This window comes from Ixodes scapularis, unplaced genomic scaffold, assembly GCF_016920785.2.
Source record: "Ixodes scapularis isolate PalLabHiFi unplaced genomic scaffold, ASM1692078v2 PGA_scaffold10__122_contigs__length_95168666, whole genome shotgun sequence".
In the NCBI taxonomy this organism is placed as follows: Eukaryota; Metazoa; Arthropoda; class Arachnida; order Ixodida; family Ixodidae; genus Ixodes; species Ixodes scapularis.
Window position 1 is genome coordinate 81,141,586 of NW_024609836.1, and position 27,638 is coordinate 81,169,223.

A 27,638-nucleotide genomic window follows, 5' to 3' on the forward strand; every position below is an offset into this window, starting at 1 on the left:
ACTTTTTTGTCGCAAAGTTTTAAGTTTTCAAGATGTTGAAAGTTTGCCAGCTCGCCTGTTTGTTTTCTGTTATTTCTAGCAATATTAACGTTTTGTATACAACTGTCTGTATACAAAACGGGCCAACTTTCCTCCAACCCACCCACACGCTAAAAAGAGAGATGGAAGAATATAGTAAAAAGGGAATGTAAAAAACAGAAAAAGAACAACAAAAAAACTTGAGACGACAATGAGACAAAACACTTATTTATATATATATATATATATTATTCTTGATGGATAAGCGGTACGATTCTATTTCCGTTTATAAACCGTCAGAATGAGCCGGTTCTTTCTTAGAGAAAATTCTTTTTTTTTCGTTTGTTTTCTAAAAAGGACCTCGCTTGATTCGAGCTAACGGCATGGCAAGTATTTCCGCCGCCCTCAATGCCGCCTGGAGGAAGCTTGAGGCTGCGCTGGGAAACCCGCATCCCTGCGTCGTGGCCCAAAAGAAGTTTAGATCGCTCGATGATGGGCCTCGCAGAGGATCCCCTGTATCGCTTGCTTTCGTGATGTTATTTTCTTACTTTTACGATTGCCCACAAAACGTTCGTCGCCGTGTGTTGACCACGGAGACGTCTGGACGCGAGGAAATAGCTGTGGCGGTAAAGACGAAGTGTGGTGCACTTTATGCTGGCGCAGTTGGTGCCACAGTCAGATGGAACGCAAGGAATAACGGAGATAAATTCGAGTCCGTTCGCTGCAGGTGGCAACGTTATTAGATCCAACCATGGCAAACTTTTAACAAGCCAGAGATTCCCCTCTTTCCGCAGACCCGAAGCACAACTCTTTGTTTCTAAGAACAAAGAAAGCGCTATACGAGTATTTAAGCCGCAGTCCCTATGCTCCCACATCATGCATGCGAAAGGCATCATGTTTCTCTCCAGACATGGTATCAGAAATATCGTCGGAATGGCCCTCAAGCTTGTTCGAAGTAGATTTACTTCATACATATGTATGCTTCAAACATCTCTGAAGGCTTCTTCTAATCTTTTTTTTATCGATGTTACAGAACCGTCATATACGAGCAAGAAACACTCCTCAAACAGTGTTTGCACTCTGTCTTCTGCATGATCTACTAACGGTACAACGGTAGCTTGACGCCATTGCACCACGTGTTACTTTCGAACCCCAGCTTTAGAAACTGTACAAGTCTGCATTATAAAACGCGCCGCACTGCTGCTGTATTTTTGGGGGGATTGAAACCAAATCAAACTTTTTGTAAAGTACTTTTTTTTTCCTTGGTTTTTTTTTTTAACAATGTGTTTTGTTGGAAAATAAAAGAAATTACTATTATTACACCATCATTAGTTCTTTTTTTTCCCCGCAGAATTGTATGAGGGCCAACGGCACCGAATTCGTGCGCCAGTTTTGGCGCTCCATTGGCGTCCCGCGCTACTCGCCTCGCGCACTGTTTCGAGAACGATGCGTTCGATGCGGCGATGAGAGAATGTTGACTTTGACGGCGCGCGCACTTCGAGGAAGCGTGACGCTCGCTTCGTGACCATTATCCACTCGCCAAAACGGCTCCGCTTTGTATCGCGGCAATGCAGCCGGATATATCGAAACGGGAATGTGACCTAATTCAGACTACCGTGTTTGTTCTGATGTATACCCCGAGGACGAGATACGCGCGAATTTAGCTCGACTGTTATTTGATCTTAATGATTTATATCTGACGTCTACATTCGCTTAGTTCTTCTCTTGTTCACTGTTTCTAGCCTTATCGGGGCTCTAAAACTAGGCGCAAAGCCGTGTAAGGTGATGATTTGCGGACAGTGCTGACGAGCGCGAGGCACGGCTTTAAATGAACACAGGGCATATGCCGCGCGGCAGCCAAGCTTTATAAAACAGCAAGCCTGCGAGTTCGCTTTCCTACGAAACTCGCGAAGGCCGCCATATCACGGCGAAATATAGAAGGATCGCAGCGAATGACGAAGCAGCTCATAATTCGATTATATCTAAAAAAAAAAAAAAAAAAGCGGGTGAATCGTTGCATTTTTTTGGTGTAATTGCGTACTGAACATCGTCATTCGCTGAAACCAATTCGCTGTTCGCATGAGTGGCTGCCTTCGTGTTCTGCAGGAACGCAAACTGACATACTTTTTTTTGGAGTGCAGCTGCAGGGAAGTTAAGTATACATGGTGCGGTCATGTCGCACGCAGCCGACCAATCAAAGATCAAAATAATATGGTCCCGCGTCTCTTTTGTTTTCTTTGCTCACGACTCATTTTCGCGGCTCCATATTCCTTGGGTCGGTTGCTGCAGGTCGTGCACGTACGGAGCACGTTTGTTCCGTTGTTTTGTTTTTCGTTGCCGTCGTTTCACTTCACTGGGAATGCAAGCGAGGCGAACGTCTGAACCGAGCTCACTTGCTTGGCTTACTTCCGTAACCGCTGACAGGTGGTATCGAAAACAAGAAAAAAAAACAAAGCACGTCGCCAATTGTCGACTTGTTTGTGCGCTGCGAGGCGTGTAATACAGACACGCGGTCTTGCGCGGCACCAGATAAAAAAAAAAGTGTATGGACCGCGCCCTGCGGAAAGCATTGGAAACCGAAGGCCATTCAACGCGTCTCCTCAGAACAGACACGCGTGTATAAGAAGGCGCCATGTTGTTCTCAATCGGGCGCCATCTTTCCTGCTCCTTCTTTGAGAAACCGTTTAGACCTCCTGACCGAAGAAAGTCGATTTTCGAGTGGCTAGTTCGGCTGCGTTCTTTTGTGAGAAGGCCTTCGTCGTATATACCGGGTGTGGCGCGCCCACCGCGGTGTTGGTGTCGGTTTTTGTCGTCCGATGGTCCGATTGTGTTTCTACACAAAGCTGTCGATGTAATCTGGACGGTCTGAGTAACGACCGCCGGCTTGGCAGTTTGCTCGCTCGACTCTACGCCGTATAAATATAGAACCGTCCGCTGCGCCTTTTCAAACCAATCGTCGGGTTCGACGAACGCTCCAACGTCCGTTATCTGCTTGCGGTTAAAAGTGGCCTGGGCATCAGGCGCTGACTATACAGGGTGTTTAAATATACTTCAAACATAATTCTTCTTAATTTTTTTTCTTTTTTGAGTAAAGGAGAGTTAGATGACTTCTGTCTTCGCCATGTATTGATCAGGCTCGGCAAACATTAGATGAGGGGAGAATCGTTAGGGTGAGTTAACTAATTAAAAAAAAATAAGCGTTATATAATTTTTTTATCTATTAATTTTAGGGGTTACATATCAGTTGCAATATTAACGGAGTATACTATTGGAGGTCAGACCAATTTAAAGAGTTTTCAATTCTGTCATGGTTCTAGAGCGCACCTCTTGGGCGCCCGTTTCCGTGTTTCACGGCGTCGGCGTAACCGTGCTGTATTTAGCGGGAAAAGTCATGTCACGTGACTTCAACAACAATTGAGTTCCCCGCTAAATTAAGCGTGGAGTTAACGTCACATGACCTACACAGCAATTACATTTTCCGCCAAATTTAGCGGTGAATTGAATGGCTGTTTAGGTAACGGGACGGTCCATTTTCCCGCTAAATCTAGCGGAGAAACTGAATTTGTTTATAGGTGATGTGACACGAAGTTAGGTGACTTCATTTTCCCCGCTAAATTTATCGGAGGAATTGAATTGGTGTTTGAGGTCACGGCGTCAATTTTCCAGCGAAATGTTGCTGGAGGAAGAGGGGAGAGGAGGACGAGAGGGAAGAAGGAGGGGCATACCCTCCCCTCCTTCTCCTCAAGAGCTGCGCTCTAATTTCGCATTGCAGAGATTTGTAAACGTCTCTAATTTTTTAGATATTAATCGATCAATTATCTTGTACGTCTTCGTCCAATTAAAAACGATGGGCACAAAAAGAACTTTGCAATCTTTTGTCACAGTGACGCTTAGAAGAGTGACTCAATCGTTTCCGTCACTTCGTCACTCACGACGTCGATGCACCCACCAAGGACGCGCTGCCGAGTTGTGACGACATGATCGAAACTGCGACGTCGCTCTTCGAAGCGTCACTACGCTTGTGGGCGCTCTTTTTGATCTAAGTTTTTAAATCGGGCGGCAAGACGCGAAAAGTGCTCTGTTCATATCCCAGAAAGTAATTATCTTTTCAAATTCTAGTTAATCAGCCACCTTGTAATGATGATTATCCCCTTATCTAATATCCGCCAAGCCTAATAAACACGTGGTAAAGACAACACTAATTCTGCCCCCCCCCCCCCCTTTTTTCATGAAAAAAAAATCTGTTCGAATTAAATTTAAATACCCCGTATATCCCCACAGCAAGATTTGTTTCGCTATGAGAAAATTTTAGAAAAGAGTACGCAAACTGTTTGCGTATGTAAAGATTTTGCGTAGGCTATTATATACCTCGTTATTGATTTAATGAGCGCATCATGCGTACCCTTTGACTGAAGCTTCGTATATCCGAACCCAACTTTGCGAGAGTTTCACGCAATAAGGTCTTTTCTCGAAATATAGGCTGGATATCTATCTATTTATTTATTTATTTATCAATACTGCCAGCCGGATATAGGGTCAAGGCAGGAGTGGGGTTGATACAGTGTCATACCTGCAAATTATAAACACAAGAGTTCTAAACAAAAAGCGATCTTAGCACCGAAAAATAATATCTACGACTTATTCGAAAGAAGAGAATCAGTCAATCATTATCAACAATAATACAGTACTCAAATGTAATACTAGTAATAACAGTAACATTATAGCAGTAAATGTAACAGCAGTAATAACAGTAATAAAAATAAAGAAAATAAAAATAATGTCATAACAGCAGTAATGACAGCAATAGATATTTTGGCACTAACGCATTATCACTAGATGCAACCTAAAATATAAATAACTTTTTCTCGGTAGTTTGAGGAGACGCATCTAGAGGCTCCAGTAGGTATCGTCAGTGGTCCAACGTTATAATCTATGCTTAGACTTCGGCTACACGAAGTCAAATACTTGAAGCTACATAAGCGCAGACACGCATGCTAAGAGCGTACATGTCGTTGCTGATTCTCTGAGATCGGTTGGACTAGCACTGCATGCCTTCTTGGCCCCGTTAGCTCGTAGTGTAAGCTGTGCCCTGACTTGAGTAGAAAAATATACTACTTTGCCACAAACAATTAGCGGCGATCGAGATGTTTTGGTGGCGCCCTCCTATGGTTCCCCTTTGTGACGTCATTACCTTGCGAACAACAAGTTCGATGGTGTTTGTAAATAGCATGGTGGAAGCCTGAAATCATTGCGCTCTCAAAGCAACACCGCCAACACCGTCGAAATTAAAGTTCTTTCATTCCTCTTATTTCCGTCGATGGTATACCCTTTCCGACGTCATAGTCAGCTTTTGGGCCAATCGTGGAAGGCCGACCACAGCAACGCTTTCGGTCGCGCACGTCGCCAATAGAGCTTATTTACGTTTCCTGTGTTTTAGATAGAACACGACAACGCAAGTACCTACATGCGTACATTAGTGCAGGAACAGCAATGCTGACGGTGATTCTAAGATAAATTGACCAAGTAGCACACTGTGTGTAGCCCATTCAACAGTCTTCGGAGCGGGGGGCGAGGTTCTTTCAAGGACGTGCGCATCTATACGGCTGGTGTTTGCCGCATTGCTGCTGCGGCCAGATGGAACGTTAGCTTCATTGATATTATCGCAGCTATCCGAGTAAAAAAGGTGAAGAAGAACAGCAACAAAAATGTAGGCTTAAAAAAAAAAAAAAATCACCAGAAGGGAATTTGGGCCCACCGGGCACCACAGCGCAGTTAGGTAACCAGCGCTACGCGGCCCAAAAGAAACCGATTTGCGCCTCGATTATGATGATGCGCATTGATACCATCGGCTCCCCCCCCCCCCCCCCCCCCTCACCTTCCCCCTCCTCTGCTCCAAAGGCTAGATGGGCTTTGCGGTGAAGCGGCTTTCTCGGCACTCTTCATCACACTACGGTATCGGCGGGACCTCGTAACCTAGTTTGGGATCGTGGTTGCGCCGATGCGCACAAGCAACTTTTAGCGGCAATTTGTGGAGGTCTGGCACCCTATACCCACTTATACACACACGATCCTTTTTAGGTCTCCAATTCTCTTCTTTGTATTTACGTGGTTTCTTGAGAAGACAGAACGCCGACGTGTGTGTACCCTGGAACTTGGGCTACGCAAACACCACCTAGAGGGCAAGGCCTGCGAATGACGTCATCGATGTGAGACGCGCTGGCGGTGATGCTGACGCACACTATGCGGTACTGTGCGAATCCACTAGTGGTGACGTGAGAGGGGGGGAGGCGCAGGTTGTTCTTTTGGGTAGTATTGGGTACACACGCGTGTGTCTTTTCCTCAACGGTTGGCGGCGTGGTGTTTTGCAGAGTTCTCCATCATGCGCGTTTAACGACAGTCAAGAATCGTGCGGCACGTTTATGCGTATCAATCTACAAGACCCGCGGCACCACGCGTATAGCATGGAGCGCTCACCGCCATTATAGGGATTGTTGGTGTATACGCTTGGATCGCTTCACGCGGCTCACGCCTCGGCGATTGAGCGTTTTGTTATCTGATCGAACACACATGCTTGGCCTTCTTACCGAGGGCTCGGTCCGCCAACGCCGTCCGCGTCCGTCGCCTTTTAAGGACAACCGCGCTGAACTTCTGGACGCTTGTCACTATCTTATCGAATCTACAAAGTCCGTGCGTTCCCTAGGTGCATTCCCCAGGATGGTTAAGATGAGAAATATGTTCGGCTCATTCGCGCAATTGTTTAAGTGTTTGCTATACAATCGGTGAGATTTAGAATGAACGTTGAACTAAACTCATTGGAATGTTACATCGGATCTTGTTGCGCGTAGACTGCGCGTACGCGTGAGTTCCTTTACGAAAGTTGTACACAAAGAGCTCCCCTTATAAACCTGGCACAAAGGGGCGACGAATAACTTTGTTCGCCTGACGCGTTGACGTGGCTAGGAGCCGTTTTTATGTTCAGTGTCTAGAAAAGTACACACCGTTATACGTAGCTTTTTATGCAGCTCGTTTTGTTATTGTCGCGGCCTTATATCAAACAATACACAGTGTGCAAGTTTCTAAAATGGGGTCACAAAGGAAGTTTCAAATAACACGCGGCGGTGGTGAGTTATTACGTAGGCCACCCCAAACCAAGCAAAACGTTTTGAAATACAAAGGTTCTGTTGTTTAGGTTACATGGCGTCGGAGTTTTAGACCGTGGGAAAACGACAACTTCGCCCCGTTCGAACGAAACGACACCTCGCTGCTGCTCCCCTCCTCTTTCGGCTTCATCCCACGACGGCTGTTCAGTCCGGGATCAGGAGACACGAACGACATCCATCGAATAATTCCTATAATTACTGTCGCAACCTCCGTGAAAGTTATATCCCGGTCAACTACGCTCTACGCAAAAGAAAATCGCCCCTGGGGTCCTAAAGTGGCGGAATTTAAGGTCGCCTAATGAGTGCTCGAAAAGACAGCTGGTCGTGGTACGCTGACCCCCATGCAAAATGCACGAGACAAAAAACATAAGAAAAAGAAGAAATCAGCCAATTTGCGTTAAAAGGCGAGGGGGAGAAGGTCCCGACACATTTTGGAGAAGTCCTCCGGCGAGTAATTTCAAGCTTGGGCGAGTTGTCTTGAGGCTTTATTCCTTCCATTAGCAACACGTGGAGATGCTAAAAAAACGGTCCAGAAAGGAAAACAAAAAGTGTTCGTTGTACCCTAGAAACCAGAAATTGTTGCGAGGGTAAAACTGCATTCTGATTTATGGAGATAAATGAGACGTTATTGCCATTAGTCTTCATTATCTCCTGCCCGCTGATTTGATGTATGTATTCGCGACGTTGTCAAGTATTGTGATGGCAGCGCTGACGTCACAACCTAAATAGCCAACGTAGAAACACTCTGCGAGCGTGTAGTTTTGCAAACTGTGTTTCTATCGCGAGAACGATCGTGCGACCAAAGCATGATTCTATACCACAGGTTGTGCAGTTATTTCGCTAGAATCAACTTTAATAACCACAACATGTCGCTTTCGGAACTGATCTGAACATGATCAGAGCTGACTGTTATGGGTACACACTCGTATTCTTCATTGTTTGTGCTTTTGATCTTGACGGTTCTTCTCTGTGATGGCTCCACTGCGGGAAATGAAGATGTCTGACCATACGCATGAGCAGTGTGACTTCTATGTTTGACTGTTTTCATTATCGCAGTGTTTGGGCACGACTCGCTATCCGAATGCATGTCGAGGCCTTGACTGTCACCGAGTTCAGATCAAATGCTCACGGAATGTTCGTGCCCTCTGCCTATGAGCCAAACCCAGGGATCCTGGGTTCAATCCCCACCCCTGCCCGTTTCGATCTGGATGAGCATCGTACCGGCGTGTGCGGTCGTGTAATACTGCCGCGTGGTGAACGTTAAAGACCCACAGGCTAGCGATTGTACTGCACTGGTAAATGTCTCATCTACAGCGAGTAACTCGTCGCAACTTTAAAATGGCTGACCAACTACACGCTCTGTAAATATCCACACAACCCCAATTATAATGTATACTAGCAGCGTTTAAGGCCCTAAAGCCTGGTTCAGACAGTTGCGTTTGACTGCGTTGCGGCAGCGAGAAACCAGGACATCCCTGCTGCTTTTATCGCGTGCCAAGATGATTCCTTGAATTGGATTCCACGCTTCATACGAAGCACAGATGTGCCGGTGTCTCGCTTTCGGTTCTCGACGCAACGCAGTCAAACGCACTCAAAGGCAAGTGTCTGAACCGGCCTTTATGCATAGTTGCGTTTGAGAGCGTTTGAATGCGTTCGACTGCTTTGCGGCTGCGAAAAACCAGGACATCCCCGCTTCATCTGTCGCGTGCCAAGCGTGCCGGTGGCTCGCTTTCGTTTCTCAAAGCAGCGCAGTCAGACGCTCTCGAACGTTCTCAAACGCAACTGTATGCCTTTAAAGGGAAAATGAAGCGGTTCTGTATTTGAAGAAACACGCTTAAATCGTCTTCATTCGGCCTCCAGGATCACGAATATCGAGATTATTTTTGAATTTGAATTTAGTACACTGAGGCTGAGGTACTGAGGCGCCAGAACGGAACCTCCGCCATCGCGCATCTTCAGCGCTTATGAAAGCTATGCACGCGCACTCTTGGTATTTTGAAAAAGGTCCACGAGCGACACGCGCTTAGCGGCCGAAAGATCTCGATATGACGTAACGACTGGTCGGAAGTTTTTCGTTTTTTTTTTTTCCCGTTTAGTTACATTATCGGGGAAAACGGTCGCGATTTGCAAATTTGTGGGATAAAAATACTCTAGAACTTCACCTCATACTAGTTTTTTTTTTTTTTTTGTCAAGAATCTCTTCAGCTTCCCTTTAAATATTGTCACTGTGGGTCACAAAGCTAGATGGCACAATACTAGGGATCACATTGTTGACTACGCGAACATTTGAATCCCCACAACTTCTTCATCGTGTTTTGCGAGGGAGCGATTGAGAGAAAACGTCCGCTTTTATTCTTGAAATTACGGGGCGACAAAGCAGCTTTTTGGTCAGTGGTGCTGCACGCGAGTATACTTTGGTCCTAGCAGCGCCAGCAAGCTCGTTTGAAGTGATAAACATTCCTACCCATTAATCTGACCCCTTTGAAGTGATCTTTCATTGGATGCATCGATGTTTCCGGGAGCCAATGAAGCGGTCCTTGGCGGCTTTTACTCGGCGGTTGTCGGTCGGTCGTCGGCGAGCGCACGAGAAGAGCGTCGATGGCAGGGGGAGGCGTCGAACCTGTTAGACGAGTTCCCCTCCGCGGTCGCTTTGCTGTTGCCAACGCCGACGCCGACGCCGCTTTCTGTCTCGCAGCGACGACCGGGCAGCCACTCGGAGGGAGACAGACCAGTGGTCGGCGATCGAAACTTTAGAAGTGTCCCACGTACTTCCCGAAACTTGCGTCGGAACATCCGGACCTCCTCCGAAATTGCTGACCCCCGCCAATAGACCCTTTTCAAAAGTTCATCGAGCAACATTGTTCGGTCGTCACCATTGCTTGCTCACGAAATGCGTGATTGGCTCCGAGTCCACGCCGAACGGTGACGTCAGCGCTCGTTATCAGCACGAGCTGAGTCGAGTTGACGCCGAACGCTGACGTCACCCTCGTGTCCAATACACGCTGTGAGTATCTGAGCAAGCAGTGGCGGACAGTCGCTGGCGCGCATTTTTGAAAAGGGTCTATTATCTGAATTGCAGATTGTTGGGGCACGCACCTTGAGCATGAATTGGACTCGAGGGCCGAGTCAGCCTTCGGCGTGAACTCGGCTCAGCTAGTGCTGATAACGAGCGCTGACGTCACCGCTCGGCGACGACTCGGACTCAATCACACACTTCCTGTGTGCCCAAGGAATGGTGACCGCCAGTGTTGCTTGATGCGGTAGAGGTTTCGGGGGTCGGTGGCCGAGTGGGCTAGTGGCGCGCACACACCAGCTCGGAGCATCGTGGAGCGAAAGCTCGCACTGCAGAACCCAGGGATCTTGGGTTCAATCTCCACCCGTGTCGGTTTCGATCTGGATGAGCATCGTACCGGCGTGCGGTCGTGTGTCAGATACTGCGTGGTGCACGTTAAAATCCCCCAGGCTAGCGATTGTATACTACCTTAAAAGTACTTGTTGCTGGGCTAGTTGGTGATGGCTGTTTTGAACCTAGGTTAAAAGCGCTAAAAAGACGAACACAAGAGAAAAGAAAAACACGGGTGCTAATCACCACTTCACTTTCACGTAACGTAATAAAACGCAAGGAAACGCTTCTGTGTGAATGAGCCTTGCCTTTAGTGCGTGCTTTCGCACTAAAGGTCAGCCTTTATTACGAGAGCGTGCTATTGATCGGAATTACGCCACACATCGCATGGGCAAGTGGCGGCAGCCCAGTTTCTCTCCCTTCCTTCCCTTTGTCTTCTGGATGACGCGATCAAGGTCGGGCGTGACTCGTGAGGAACGTCGCACTTCACGGCTGCCCTTGCGGCGCGGATCGAATCACGGCGCGCCTCAATTAGCCATTGTGTGACCCACGCGGCAAGCAAGAAACAGCACCTGAGAACATCGTTAATAAATAGGCGAGTCTTATCCTTCGTGTCGTTCGATCTGACGGAGCTGTTCTCTTGTCCACCGGTGTCTTGTTCTCGCTGAGGTAGTCTCAGACAATGCAACAGACCCGCCCCAGAATACCTGGCTGAGGTAGTGGCCGATGGAGGCGCAGCACAGGCTACGGGGGATTCTGTCGTATAGCTAGGCAACCAACTCTTCGCACGATACAGAAAACGATGCCTCAATGGCAGCCCGAGAAACAACGTAGTAGGCAGCGTCATCGGTCTTTTTACGCCGTTGATAATATAGGGTGGCTGAAATAACCGGGCTTGATCTAAAATGAACCGTAAAAATCGGCGCCTGCGCGTAGCAATCTAAATTTTTTGTCAAAGGTGTGTTTCACAGGTCGATTTTATCATGTATTAGAGCTACAAAGCGCAGCTCCATTTCTGAAAAACATAGGCCCAAACAAACTTGCCAGGGTCAACCGCGGAGAAAAGCGCGGACGACTGAATCGAGCGGTGAGCGTATTGGCGCTACCTCCTTATCGAGACTGCTCGCGACGACTGTGATCTACTAAAATAAACACAATCATTTTGTAGTGTACCTTTGGTTTAAAAATAAATGCAGAAAAAAGAGCAAAACATGAAGTTAAAAAAAAAGTGGTTGCATAACGAAGTCGTTCCTGCTGCCGACGGATGTCGTCTGCGTGTCGTGTGCTTTCTTTCGTTGGTCGGCTACACCTTCCGACGCTGCTGCCGACGCCATCTATCAATACGTGCACCAAACACGCCCCGCCACTGGTCGTCAGCGTCGCTTTCCGCCGTTGACCATGACAAGTTTTTTGGCCCTTATTCTTACAGAAAGGGAGCTACGCTTTGTAATTTTACAAGAAAAAACTGACCTCTGAGATACACCTTTGACGAGAAGTTTGGATTGCTACGTGCAGGCGCCGATTTTTACGGCCCATTTTAGATCGAGCTTGGTTATTTTAATTACACTATATATCGAGATACACTCAGTAAAACGTGAACATAAGGAGCTGCGATATTGTAGTGTACTGGCTAAATTTCTGACCTAGAACACAACAGCAGGCGCCTCTTCGGGAATTCCAAAGGCTTGTTCACCCACTGCGTTTGCTTACGACCGATTTCTTGTGATATCTTACAGCGAGAAAACACACTGGCAGGCTGGTGCCATATATGGGGTGTCCTGGAGCTGCATTTCACTAGAGCGGAGGTTTAGCGTTATTTTCTATGTCAAATGTACGTACTATCTACGGGAAATTTTCGCTTAAAAGATTGTCAAACGTTTTTCCAGCCAAAAAAGAAAGAATAATGCGCGAAAAGAAAAAAAGGAAATATACAAAAATGCAAAGTGTTCAATGGTTATCCGATAGATGGCGCTAGTGTCATTCTCTCTTCGTAAGAGCTTTTAAGAGGTGTTAAGGCACATGGTCGCAAGCAGTCGCAAGTGTGGGGACCAGCCTTAACTTTCCGCTCTCTAAACTTATTTTCAAGAAATTATTCTTGGGTGATGCCAGCTGAACACTAATAGACACAGAAATTTACAACCACTGGACTATCAAATATATAAAAGCCTTCTTCCTGCACTACTATCAGTATTTACAACTTCGATTGAAGCCCTCTTCATCCTTGGTGTGTTTCTCGCGGCATGTGGAAATGAAATTCAAAAGATCGTCAGGGACCCCAGGATCGAGGTGATCTTGGTTTTATGCAACACGGAGGTGGATGAAGAAACCAACGGGTGCCGTGAAATTGTTATGAGATGTTTCCAACAGAGCTGCTCTAAACTCGAACGAGCTTCCTGTAGACAAGTCTTTAAGATTCCTGGATTTAGCCCTAAAGTTTATGGTTGGCCACGTGTGCTGGATGTACCAAGCTAGATCCTGTAAAGGATTCTTTCTTTTTGACTCTGGACATTAAAAAAAAAAAATGTGAAACGAGGTGTAGCCACTGCAGCACTTACATCTGCCCTTAGAAAGTCCTGCAGCCATCAAGTTGAGCGAAGCTTTCAAACACAAATGTCAGGGCCACAGGCTGCTGGTTACCCAAATACATTAATGATAGCGGCGTGTGAAAAGATCTGCAACTACCTTGCAAGCGAAACACTGGGGAAAATGGTCAAACAAAGAAAAATACACGAAATCTTATAGTGATAGCGCCTTATGTCCACGGTATAGACCATATGCAAAAAGAAGCGCCATCTAGTGTATTCATGATCAAATATCACATTTCCCCCATATTGGGGGGTTCCCGTAGCGATGGTTTCGCCCGTTTCACAATATTCCCGGCAAAATGGAAGTCGTAGAACTAAAATGTGATCACACTATGGAAGTCCAGTTCGAACCCTTCACACACGTCTTCGAGAAATACCGTTCAATGACCTGGATGGCCCAGTTAACTGCTTGAGTGACAACTGTTGCGACTTCGTTCATGACGATTCCTTTTCCAGAATTTTGCGGCCGTCTTTCTTCTCTTCATTGAACCGAAACTAACCAGCAACCGGTTGAGTGTACAAATACACTCCCCTAATATCATGAAAACCGAGATTAATGTAGATGCGTTTCGTTTACATCTGGAAGATGCGAAAAAAAAAAACTAATATGGCGGTTTCTAATGGCATGATGATGATAGCTGGCAAGGAGTTTGCATATGGCCTATACCACTCAAAGATGGGAGAAAATAGCTGGACGGCAAGGCGTCCACGTACGTGGTTTGCTCCGCGCCGTATAAGGGATATTCTGTGGAAGAGTAGTAAGTTGGGCGAGTTGGTAAGTGTTTAACATGGTTAAAATCGCGCACAAAGAGACGAGGACAAACGAGATTTTAACCATGTTCGATATTCTGTGTGTCGCAGGGTAAACCAGGGGGGAGAATTCAATGGAGAAATTTGTGGCATTGCTCACAGGACAAAGCATGCGTCCTGTGAAAAAGGAGTCACATATAACATCCCATTATCACCGGCATCACTTTCTGAGTGCAAATAAATATTATTATCATTATCATCATTACATAGGTCAAACCGGTCGTTGCATCTACGACCGGACAAGGGAACATGCTGCTTCGTTAAGAAATATATCAGCAGGGGGACATCTACCAGTCCATCGTCGAGAATGCCGGTGCACTGCAAGTTTAAAAAACATCAAGGTTCTGAAGAAAAAAAAAATGCGTGCGAAATTTTTGAGGCATTGGCCATCGATGAAAAAGAAGATGAATGTGTCAGTGCGCCTTCCCTGGCGCTGCACATGCGAGAAAAACTGTTTCTGCGGGGGTCCAGAAGGACGCGAAGCAGCTCCGCGTTTGTAAATAGGTATAGAAGAGGAGGAAGAAGGCTTTAATCCAGTTTGTAAATAAGGAAGAAGAGGGCTTCAATCTAAATTGTAGATACTGATAGTAGTGAAGGAAGGGGGCTTTGATATCGCATATAGTCCAGCGGTTGTAAATTCCTGTGTCTCTTAAGCCTGGTTCAGACAGTTGCGTTTGACTGCGTTTGACTGCGTTGCGGTAGCGAGAGACCAGGACATTCCTGCTGCTTATACCGCAGGCCAAGATGATTCCTTGAATTGGAGTCCACGCTTCATACGAAACACAGATGTGCCGGTGACTCGCTTTCGGTTCTCGACGCAACGCAGTCAAACGCACTCAAACGCAAATGTCTGAACCGGCCTTAAGTGTTCAGCTGGCACCATCCAAGAATATGAACCAGCTAGCTCAGCTCCAACCAGTAGTTGAACAAATTACTTTATTTTTATTTTCACCCGTTGTTGTTGACTGTGTGGACTGAAACATTCAAAGAAAACAGAAATAAAGTGGAAGCTGGTACGAAGACCTTGCAAAGGAACATCCGAGGAACCTTAGATTGGCAGCAGCCGTCTCGCTCGGGACTTTAGCTGAGACTCTTTGCGAAACGCCACCTGTCACTCGGAGGCTAACCATGAGGTTTTTCTTTCAAGACAAAACGCGACACTTGTTATCGAGTTTTTTTATTTTTTTATTATTAATATATGCTTTTAATGTAAGGATTGCTGTCTCCTAATGATGGCTTCTACGGACAGATGTCGGTATTAGGACGCAATAGAGTCAGCTAGCAATCGAGAAAATGAAAAAGGTAAAAACAAAAAGTTATCGAAGAGAGAGAGACCCCCGCTAGAAAGCTGTCCGAAGAAGAGCCGTCCTTAATAAGGAGGGCGAGCGTAAGGCAAATGACGCGGGGAGACAAACGACGTTGTCGATTAAAGAACGCCCCGGGGGGGGGTCCGGCCATAGTTACGACAGAAGTCGCCACTCGTCCCTCGTGCAAACCGTTCCAATTTTCTCTTGGCGTCGTCGTCGATGTCGCATCCCTCACCCACTTTCGGCGGCACACGCTGGAGTCTCGCGGTGCTTCTGTGCGCTCGTTTTCGTGGATTCTCCTTCTCGTGGTCACCTCCCCTGCGCCTCCGGTTCTTTCCTGCATCGTCGCCGGGTTCTCCTTCGCCCGTTAATTTTTATTCTCCTTTTCCATTGCGGGTCGTTCGTCTTCGAGGCGTAATCGGCGAGAGCGAGCTCCCACGAGAGGAGGATGTAGTGTGCGACCGAAGCAGCGGCCTTTCCCCTATACTTTGCTCGCTCCAGAAGCTCGACACGGCAGCAGGAACGCCGCTTGTAGCAAACGCGCACGCAAGGAAAGCGGGCACAACAACAACAGCTACAACAACGCCGTCATCAACAGCAGCAGCAAGAGCAACAACATGGAACGAGAATAGCAAACAAGAGGAGCAATAACAAGAACGCCACCTCCCGCCGGCAGCCTGAGCGAGCCGATCAGAGAGGCTGGCCCTCTTGCTTCCCTTGCAAGAGGAGATCGCGATACTTTAATTTGGCGGTCTCCGTCCTTGAGGACTCGGCTACCGGATTTTTTTTCTGGTTATGTTTTTGTTTGTTTGCTCCTGTGGGTTGGCTTATCCCCTCCTCTCTCCTCCTACCATTTTTTTTTTCTCTCTACGTCCCACCTGAGGGGTCAGCAACACCGAAGGCGCGTAGCATCGTCGTTCAAACAAAAGAGTCAGGGAGGTTGCATTCACTCGAGGGAGAGAGAGATGGCGTAGGTAAGCTTAGCGCAGTTTGAGTGAGGACGATGGGAGAGAGGCAGGAATTTGGGGGGGGCAAGTGCCTTAGTGGGGGAGGGAAGAAAGGTGCCCGTTTTTACATTCGGGGGGAAGGGAGGAATGGATGAGGCAGGAAGCGACTGAGAGAGGGGAATGCCTGCCACACCTCTTGTTGCGAGACGTTGGCGAGGCTGGGAGGAGACGCTGCTTTTCGGGGTTGTAAGGAGTGTTGTTGTTCTGGCATGCATGCATCTACGGGTTTGAACGGTCTTCTATTTTGCCTTTTTTGCTTCCTGCTTGTCTGTTCGGCGGCTCCCGTCGGCTTCTAGATGGAGCAGTGGCCGTGGCTGCCGGCTTGCTTGCACGCTCGCCCTGCCGCTTTCTCGACGACTGGCTGCTACCGGGTGGTTCTCTTAACTTCGGTTTTGTTATCGGTAGTGGTCGATACTGTTATGCTAAAGAAGACAGGGTTACAGTGCCAGGCACAATTCATCCTAAATCTTCTACGGAGCGAGAGACCATGTATCTGTTAGTTGGACTTAAGAACAACGCCAGCAGCAGAAAAAAAATAGAAAGGGATTTATGCAGAAATTGATACTCAAAGTTTTAGGAGATAGGGCCGCAAATGTTTAAAGGAAATTTTAGGGTAACTTCTTAAAGACCGGCAACCGATTCACGCTTTCCACTTTTCTTTCGCTTCCTCCTCTCCCTCTTCTACCCTGTCCACCTTTGCCTGTTTCCTCCTCTCCCATGATGAGGATCTTCTGCCTTGCAGAATCTCCAGTCTGGTCGTCGGCCTTTAGTCGACAAGCAGAGAAGGTAAAGGGTCACGGGCACGTTAAGTAAACCCAGGGTGTGGTGTGCAGCGAGCCAAAAAAACGAACGACTCACGGATCAAGTAGCGTGAAGATGATAAGACACGTCCCGTATTTCTTAATTTGCCCGCGTCTGTAGATTGCTTCAAGACTCGTCTGCACACCGGATTGAATGTCTGGCAGGTCGGCGAACGACGAGGCTCGGGGTGCGTTGCTCACTGACCAGTCTCCTGCTGATCGCCTGGGCTCTTGTGCAGCGCAGTTGTTACCTTCCGTCGAAACAACGGTATTCTTGTATTTCATGTAACGGTTTCGAACTCGAGTGTACATGATCAGATTAAGTTCTTCGGGCATCGCCCTTCCCACACTTACACGGAAGAGGACATTTGAGGGTTGTTTTGTCGAGAAAAAAAAAGTGTAAGCGGGAAGTCCTTTTTTCTCGTTTGAGTTTGGAGAGCACAGCTGGGGTGACCTCGCTTGTTGCGACTATATATATATATATAGACCTATAATAGATGGTTATAAATAATATATGACCCGTTCTGACCGACCCTTGTTAAACCGCCAGCTGCGTGAGTTTAATCTTAGTCCCGTTATTCCGCGTCATAGCCCTGGCATGAGTATTTAGGCGAAAGGAAGGTTACTTGACCTTAGTGCCCTGTCGCCTTTGCGAAGCGCCAGATTATTCCTCGAACCGCACTGCGCACGAGGAGTTGTTTCCTGCTGGAGACTGCTTGCGGCTTGGCCATGTACAACTCTGCAAATGCCAATTTCTTCTTTTTTTTTTTTTTGTACTGAGCCGTAATGTATGCACACATCTGGCGCCCACTTTTATCGGAAATCTGTTTACGAGGGCAATTACGAGATGCTAAATTTATCTACCAGCGCAGGGGAAATGAGCCCACGACTCTCCTTGACATACTTATTGTGGATTTTATATACATATATTTTATTTTGTCTCGCAACGACTCGACGCAGATAGCTCTAAAGTACGTCTACCCAATGTAAAGGACGTTTCCTTTGCGGTGGTTGTTGTCCCGCTCCAGGCGTTAGCAAAGTATATTTTCTGTGTGTTCTTGTTTTCTTTTCTTTCTGCTCAATCGCTGCCGCGACAAATTGTTGTAAGAAAGAAAGAAAGAGAGAGAGAGAACGCGCGAGCCGTCGTGCTTGACACATATTTCCGTGAATTTCAAAGGCGCCCATTATTAAAGCTGCTCAGCCGCTGTGCTTTCACAACCGCTCACCCAAGCCATCGTGCTTTTGAACGTGACTGATGAGGTTAACCGTACGCGTTTTCACGGATCGCGTGCAACGAAGCGAAGGTTACGAGTCGTGTTTATACTGCTTTGTCGTAATACACGCTCTCCGGTTAGAAAAGAAAACCAAATTGCCCGTCAAATGGCCGGCACGTGGCACGCGTGAACTAGCGTAAGAAGAAAAGAAAAAACGTTATGTGTTTCTTGGTTTGTTTCTCTTTACCTATGGCAGCCTGTGCGGAGCGGGAGTTCGTCTGCTTCTTGCACGGAGGTTGCCATGACGTCGAAACGCCGAGCTCTTATTGGCTGATTGAGAAACACAAATAGAGGGTAGACTTGAAGGCATGTAGCACTGAGGCCTACACGCTATCCTTTCAATTAAAGCCAATCAGAACTCGGCGTCGTTCTGACGTCACCGCAAGAAGCAGACGACTTCCTCTCCGCGTAGGGTTGTGACGTCATTTAGGATGTATCTCATCTTCTTTCGCGGTATCTCCAAAAACTCTATTGACACCGACAGCTTGAGAAACGTGGGGCTTGGCAAGTTATGAGCATCATTATCGAATAGCAGCCGATAAGATTTAGCTAATCACCGATAAGACGGCGGAAGAACCAATAACGAAGCAAGAAGCGGGAACATCATCATCAAAGCCGTCCATTTCTCGAACTCTCTATGTGCGAGCCTTCTTTTCATACGCCTGTGGTCTCGCCGAAACAAGTTGGACGAATGAAATAGCAAACCAGACTACCTACGTTAGGCTACAAATTGACGATACAGCGCGCAATAAACGATGGAAAGAAGTTGACAGTCTCTCTGCCAATCTCTGTCCTTGTTTATTGCGCGCTGTAGCTCTCTAGTTTGCAAGAATGTACCAACTCGCCTCCATCGCCACTTTGACAAGCTACAGTTGACATCCGGTACGGCATAGACAGATTCATGCGATATAAATACTGACAACGTTGGTGGTAAGTTCTAGTGAGATCATGGAAGGGTAACGGGTATTTTTACGGAACTATGCGAGAGTGTCTTTGTGGGCTATTTTGAATGTTTGCGTCTTAAGACAAAAACCATAAGTAATAAAGTTTTTTTTTTTTTTTAGAGGCATTGCGCTGTGCGTAGAGCGATGACAGTGTGACTGATAAATGAAACGGGCAATCATATTAACTGCCGTCTGGGCGAACCTGCGCGTTTGGCAGCTGTCAAGTTTAACGTCAAGACTCGAGCAAAACAAACGCACCTCACATCTACTCACTTTAACGTTCGCGATGCTGTTTCCTCGCCGGTTGCGTTCGTTGGAACGACAGCAGTATAGCATCTGACATGACAGCATCGGCGAACGTGCTGCCGAATCGAAGCGTTGCAACGGCAGCCTCTGACTGGAAAATGAGAAAAGCACGACATTGAATCGGTGCTCGTATACACGTCAGTGCGCGGCTGCATCGTCATGACAAGTTTCCCTTTCTTCTGCTTGCGTACCAGGCTTCATAATTATATTCTTACCTCTTTCTTGAATCTTTCGCTCACGCTTCTCGGATGAACCAAAGCAGAAGTGTGCAAGCCGAACCAAACTATTGGTGAATTCACGTGGTGCTTTCAGCGCGCTCTAGTGCGCTCTGAAGGCACCTCGCGAGTTTACCACATCAAAGCACAGCGCCATTAGACAACAACATTGGTTTGGTTCAACCCGGCTGAATGGTGACCGTGCGTCACGCGTTCTCGGCAGCTGATTGGTTCCCTACGATCAAAGACCACACGCTATTGGTTGAGTTAGTCCGTAGCATCGGCTCCGGTTCATCCCGAGAGCCAGCGGGAGCGCAGCGCTCGTCAAGGGGCCCCCAGTCTGACGCGGTGTCACCGAGCTGACATGAAGTTGTCAAGAACAGGTTTTTTTGCGCAGCGGCCAGAGTGCACTAACCTTGACTGTCAAGCGTCGTTCCCTGGGGACGGCTTCCATGCTTGTTCGAGTCCATGGCACGTTTCGGCTCTCTCTCTCTCTCTCTTTCTTTTAAGACGCCATACCTGATGCTCCTTCGCGCGTGCCGCAATGACTTCACAGGAATATGACGGGGATTGTGTTTTGTTTTATTGGACTTCGTGGGCCTACCGTTTTCCACACGACAGACTCGCGAATATTGTGCAAATGCGTTTTGCTCTCGAGTCATTTGAAACCGCAAGGAACTAACGTAGGATAAAGAAAAGATAACATATTTCCTCTCCAAACGTGGGGTTCACATATATATGCAACACTGAGGTCGCTTCTTTTAGTTGTGTATATTTCCATTAACTACTAAAGATTAAATATCTGTATCTTTGAAAACGTTCGTGACTATGATAATTAATTCAAACTAGGAAAGCATTCCTGTAATCTGGAAGACACTTTGGAGTGCTCGTGGAGGCCTACCTGGTTTCATGTAATTTTTTTTTATATATACACAGTTGCTCGCGTTGTACTGTATTTGAATAAAAGTCACGCTGTACTGATATTAGTGAAAGACGTTTGCTTCACCAGGGAGATGAATATGCAACTCTATAAGAAGTTTGAAAGATTGGAAACTATACAGCGATCTTTATATGAATGCCACGCGAAAAACACAGGAGGAAACCTTTTGCTGCAGTGAAAACTTCAATGACTTTCCGGGAGGTCTTTCCATGTTTTCTAAGCATGAATGCGCACGCACATTGTACCTGCATGAGGCAGTGTACCAATACCTTGAATATTAATGCGCATCAGGAAGAGGTGATGCGTATTGAATATAGATAAAGATTAAAAAAAATAAAAAAACGTCGATGTTATGTTTGTATTAACTGTGTCGCATGGTGTAAGAACGAAAGTGCTAGTTTGATTCGATGAGAGCGCCCATTTTTGCGTCTGCTTACTACTGCGATGCTTAAAACCTCTTAAAATATCTTACGACGGGATAACACACTGGCGCCATCTATCAGGTGGCCCTGAAACTCTTAGCATTTCCGTATATTTACTTTTTTTCGCGCATAATTCTTTTATTTTTGACTCGGAAATACCTCTGACAATTGTATAAATGACCATTTATCGTAGGTAGTATGTAGATACACGATGTCGCAAATTCCACAAAACATTCGCTCTGTGAAATGCAGTTTCAGGGTGACCTGGCAGATGGCGCCAGCTTGTCAGTGCGTTCTCTCGTCGTAAGATATCGCAAGAACTCGGCGTTTGACTACATTTTTTTTTCTCGCATCTTTTTTTTGTTATTCCCAGGGAAGCTGCTGATCGAGAGGACGGGCGTGACGCACAACTCTGCGACGCTGCAGTGGAAGATGCGGCACTACCCGACGCCTTACCCGGGCGTCTTTTACACGCCCAGGTACGCGGGTTCCGACACCAGGTGGACGAACGCGGAGGTGAGTGTCGCTCGACTTGAGCTTCTTCCATCATGCCGTCACGTGACGTGATGTACAGTCGCTGGCATTATGAAAAAGCCAGCGAGCGTGTGGCTCAGAAGAGCGCTATTTATCGGAAGAAATCTAAACCATCATCGAGCGTTCGGCGGCTGATCAATTTTCGTAGTCACTCACCGCTCGACCGGCTGTTGCCGAGTTAACATTGATTTCAACAATCGTTGTAGAGGCGTTCCGTGTCAAAGGGCGAAAAGTGCGGCTGAAGTCATCGATCGGGTCGGCGAGTTTAACGATCAGTTCTTGGGTGTTTGATAATAAATAAGTTTCCAAAATAAACGACAATAAACACGTCTTCTATTTTTCTAAATATTTCGTCGAGCACGCGAGCGTGATCAAAAAAAAAAAAAAAAAAAAAAAAACCCCAAAAAAACCGCGTCTCCACGTGGTGAATGATGTTGATTGGGGCGAAGCGCTGGTGGTGCTTGTCTGCGTAGACGCTGAGCCGCAGCATGCAGAGCCTTTCGTTCGTTTTCATCCATGTCACGCTGCGGTCAAATGCTCAAGTGCGTATATAACCACGTTCCATACCAGACCTTCTCTTTCTGACATGGATGAAAACGAACGAAAGGCTCGGCATGCTGCGGCTCACCGTCTACGCAGACAAGCACCACCAGAGCTTCGCCCCAATCAACATCATTCACCACGTGGAGATGCGGTTTTTTGTTTTTTGCCCTACACGAGCACCCGACGCCGGACTAGCCGGACATCGGACGGACATACGGACATGGCTAGCCCCTAGGGAGCTTCGCCCCTAAAAAAACAGCGCCAAAATCGGCGTCGACTCAGCAATTGTTTACCGATTGTGACCGTGTTTCTCCCTCCGCTAGCCCTCCGCTACGAAGAAATCGCCACTGCGCCTGTGCGCCGATGGTCTTGGCTGTAGCGTTCCGGCTAGCGGAGGGGCTTAGCGGAGCGGGAAACACGGTCTACTAAAACTCCTTAATGTAATTTCCATTGAATGAGATTATGTGATCGGCGAATCAGCTCGCAATTCTGACTACGACCGTCGCGAGTGCACCACATTGCGGCAGGAGTTGCGCGTGCGCTAATTGTGCGATAACGGAATCTCATTCGAAGGAAATGACATTAAAGGGATGCTGAACCGAAATCTGGATGTCACAAAGTACGGCGGCAAATGCGTGCAACGGGATGCTACAAACATAAAAAAAAACATCACTCATACATCGATATATCAAACAGATGACCATATTTTTCGAGAAAAAAAAGAAAAAAAGAGGCGTATTTGACAGATATATTGACGTCATGTTTCTCCGAGAAGGAGAGGAAACAGCCTGGCGTCTTCTCCGCTTCGCCGCCTTGAGGGGGCGAAACGAAGAGAGGAGGAAACGAGATATCTTGACGTCACGCGCCTCGTCGGCCTCTTTCAATCTCCACCTTTTTTTTCCACAAATACGGCCGTTGCCTCAACATATCGCCTTACGAGTAGCCTTGTAGGGATTGTAGCGTCTCGCCTACAGCTCTTGCATTGTTTTCTGAAATCCAAATTTCGGTTCACCATCCCTTTAACTCTGCCGTGTGGCAGGGGTACTAGCTCTCTTCCGTTAGACTGCACTGAAAATCTCCGGAGCCACGCGATCGTCCTGGGCTTTTACAGGTCGTCTGCAGCTGTACTAGTGGAGACATGGGTACACTTTAAAAATAGTCTTAACATCGCTGCGAAGCATGCAGTGGGGTGAAACAACCCTGATTCAGTGACGTGAATGGGAGGTGGAAAGCTGTATAGACAAGGGTGAGGAAACATCTGAGGGGTGCTGCTATAGCGAAGTGCTGTCAGACCTTGTAAAGCAATGCACAACATAGAATTCACTTAATTTTTGTTATTTTTGTTTGCCTCCGTGCCCTGGTGGCCAAAAAATTACAGATAATATTTACTCGAGCACACATTATGCAGAGAAGCACAGGAAATAACTTCAAAAAATTTACAAGTTTTTTTCTGTTTTTTACTGCAAGAATAAGCTACATGTCGCCAAACGCTTATTCTTCACTCAAATGCAGCGCTAGAGTTCCGAATGAGATGCTAAAGTTTCAGCACTAACCGTTATCTCATTCAAATGTTAAAAGATATTTTCTGAAATTTTCTTTTCGATAGAAAAATGGAGCCCATTTTTTTTTTCCGTTTTTTTATGTATTTACCAACACGCTCGTTTTTTAATGTTAATCATTTTCGCCCGTTTTCGGTAACTGGCACCATAGTGCTCTCTATGTGTATTCAAGAACTCGGTCGGCCGCCATTTTCCCATCGAGAATTTAAGAAAATCTTTTATAACTTTTGATCGAGATAACGGTTAGTGCTAAAACTTTGGCATCTTGTTCGAACCTCTAAACCTTCGTTTGGGTGGAGAATCAGCGTTCGGCGATGCATAATTTATTTTTGCGGTGAAAAAACAAAAACAAACAAAAAAAAACCTTGTAAATTTTTTGGGGGACATCTTACTCATGCTATGCAGAGAAGCACGGCATATGCAGTGAAGCACATCCTATGTGGTGAATGAAGCACAAACGCTGGGGTGAAGCACATGATACGCAGTGAAGCAGACGATATGCAGAGAAGGCCACGTGTGTGCAGTGAAACACGTCTGCTATGCAGCAAAGTACGCGCCATAGGGCCAAATGAATAAATAATAAAAAAGAATCACATAGGATGCAGCAAACCTTGGGTTACGCAGGAAAAGACGTGTTATTTGGTCATATGCACACTCCGTCTTGACTCGCATGTTTGTCAGTAGACCTGATAGATAGATACAGCGAAGCACGTATATTTGTTTAAAGAAAGTATGCTTTGCTTTATTAAATATTTTTTTTTAAATGTGTTGTAGCTTAAATGAGCCGGCGTTACTCAACCGTGGTAGTTCCCTTCACAAATGGCATTTCTCTTTGTTTCCCAGCCAAACGAGTCGTCGGTGACGCTGAAGAATCTTCGACCGAGCACGGAATACGTGGTGCGAATCATGCAAGATGGCACCCAGGAGATGGTCGTGGTCAAGACGAAAGGTGAGTGGATCGCCGGCTTTCTATAAAGCTATACAAGACGCCTCACATTTTTTCGTTTTGGACTAGCGGGGAGCAGTGAAGGCTTTCACATCTGTACATTTAGCTGCCTTGGCACCTCAATTCGTAGGCGTCGTATCTTGCACTGAAGTCACATGAGCGGCCATGATGGGGGCCTGGCCACTGGTCGCGTGCATTCTGCTGCAGATATTTCGCACCATCTAATGTTTTTTTTTTTAAGATGGCTTGCACGATGCAATTACGTCACATGCAAGCCATGTACAAGTGCTGGGGATTAATCTAGTTGGTTATTCATGCTTCGATTAAACTGCGCCGCGAAAGATTACAAATGGCGACACCGAAACGAGAAAAACATCGCGACTATTTCTGTTCCTCACGTTGTCTTTCTTGCCTCAATGTCAGTATGGTACTCCTTCGCGGCGCATTTTAATCAAAACACGTACAAGTCGTGGAGAAGGTAGTTAGTTATGCAGCGATGAAAATATGGGAAAAAGAAAAGTAGTTTAGATGAATGCATCGTTACCGCGTGAAGACCGCTAAGAATAAACAGAATTTGCGAAACCTCCCTTTCCCGGTTAACTCGGATGATTAGTCTCAAGGATTGGGAAGCAGTTATCATCCGTCCGACGTCGGCACGATCCGATTGGTGGTGCATGCTGTCGACAGACTGATTTCAACCCTCCCAGGGGACGGTCGTTGGAAGGAGTGGTTTTACCGCAGGCGCACTGTCGACGGCGCGCATTAAGGTTGATTAAGGCCGCGGGCTGCCGTCGTCGACCGTTTAATGGCTCTAAGAAGGACGCGAAGAACCGTACACGTGAGCTCGCGCTCGCGTTGGGGCAGGTTGGGGTATACGTGGAATAATGTTCAGAAAACCAAGGCTGGGGAACACACACACACACTCTAAGGCATCTGGAGCGTCTACTTTCCTGCCAAGCACTTGGGAGACCCAATCGTTGGGATCTACGGAGGGAGCTATGCGAATGGCGGAGCTGGAAACATGTCTAGACCTATAAAAAGAATAGTCTGCACTGCTCTTTTTAAGCATGACGTTTCACCATGCCCAGGGCCACAGCGCGTACCCTTTTTTAGACCCTTTAAGTAACTCCGGCGCGGCTTGCTTTGGAGCAGGCATTGTCGCCGCATTTACTGGAAACTGTACTCGATACGAGAAAAACAAAGTTTTATAGATCATGTTTTGCATTGTGCAAACCTTGTAAAAATCGCTCCGCTAAAGGTTGTTTTTTTATATTTTTTAAAGATACTAGCATATGTGCAAACCTTGTAACAATTGCTCCAATCAATATTTTTTTAAAGATACTAGCATAACAACAATCAGCTCTTGATTGTTACGAAGCCTAAAATCGGTTTAGTCGGTATACGTTAGACACGATAAAACTGCCGACAGCGAAGACGAAGACGTAATAACTGTTGTGTGTGTGTCTATAAAGTTTTTTTTTTTTTTTGCATTTTTGCTTTGTTGAATTTTTTCCATCATGGTGACTGCTCCGCTTGATAAAGGATTTACACCAACAAGCCGCAAAATTTTTAAGTCTCGGGGATATTTCACGTTTTTGCAGTGAAAGTATGATTTAAAGCACCATATTCGCAAGAAGATCCCTGGTAGAAAATAGCATACGAATGTGTCCAATAAGCATACGAGAACATATAATGTCATAAAACACGCGCCTCGTAAAATCTAGATAATTTCTGATATGATTATTGAACAAATCCTTAGATTTTTTCTCTTCTCTGATTAGTGTACAGCGGACGATCGTATACCACTTTAATTTATTGAAATAATGCATTTGAAAAGAAGTCATTCAAATATGATCGTGATGGGTGTGTAGGCAATGAGAGCTTTAACCCACCAAGACTGACCCTTAGGATATGTTTCCAAAGATGCCGAGTCGAATAGTCATCGCGGGTCTTTGACTCGAGCGCGGTCTGCGGTGCTTCAGGCGCGAAACTTCCGGGAGCAATCGACGCCTGCTTGCCGCGAGGAACAAACAGGGAAGAATTGGTTCGTGTTCGTGAAGCGGAACACAACAAACACTTCCCTTCGTTCTTGCGGACTGTTGCTCCTTTTGCACGAATAGTGCTACATTGTATCTCCTCCAGGTTTAACTGCTTCGTCTTGGAGGACACGAGTTTCAATTCAGGTCGTGCTTACGTTAACTGTGATCTATAGTTATCTTTACACTTAAGTGGCACGCAGCGCTTTATTTTCACACCATGTACATTCTGTGGAGAGCAATGGATATAACAACTTGAAAAGAGCAGCAGGCTCGCGCAATTCTTTACTGTGTTTCAATATATACCCAACCTGCGTAAACGGCGAATAATTATGAGCGCCTGCGACAAATAAAGAAGTGCAAAGCTAGCCCAAGAATTGAATTCGAGCCTGGTGTAATCGTACTGACTCATCAGAAATGCTAAAAGAAATGAAAGGCCTATGCCTAATTCTGGTTGCTTTCCGCCAATTGTACAGGCTCATTGGAGTGCCCCTCCAATTTCGATTACTTAATCTATCTATACTTGATTACAACAGGCTTGATAGCAGCCCTAAAGCCGGGGTCACACTGCTTGTACTGTCGAAACCGGTTATAACCGAAATCGGTTATAACGAAATATCGGATATAGCGATGTGATTTCCGATTCCCGTGGACTTGGTTATAACCGGTCTCGACAGTGCATCATACAAAAAGACAGCCTGCATGCAGGTACGAATGCGAGTCACGGCGAGATCCGTGCTCCGAATGCCGCACGGCAATGAGTTCGAGAAGAAACTTGACATGTGGCATTCGAACCACAGGTATTGCGGTGTCTCATGTTTGCAGACTGTCTTTTGTATGACGTATCAGCAGGGTGACTGCGGCTCTATTGGCGACGTGAGCGATCGAA

The 27,638-nt window shown here is 46.5% G+C and overlaps 1 protein-coding gene across 1 annotated transcript in view; it reads left to right on the top strand.

Moving 5' to 3' along the window:
- LOC8038279 overlaps positions 1-27,638 on the top strand; it is a 141,335-nt gene that overhangs the window by 70,758 nt on the left and 42,939 nt on the right. Inside the window, exons 2-3 of the mRNA XM_042288607.1 lie at positions 21,505-21,647; positions 24,611-24,716. Coding sequence (XP_042144541.1) covers positions 21,505-21,647; positions 24,611-24,716 — 249 coding nt within the window. The remainder of the gene's footprint in view (positions 1-21,504; positions 21,648-24,610; positions 24,717-27,638) is intronic.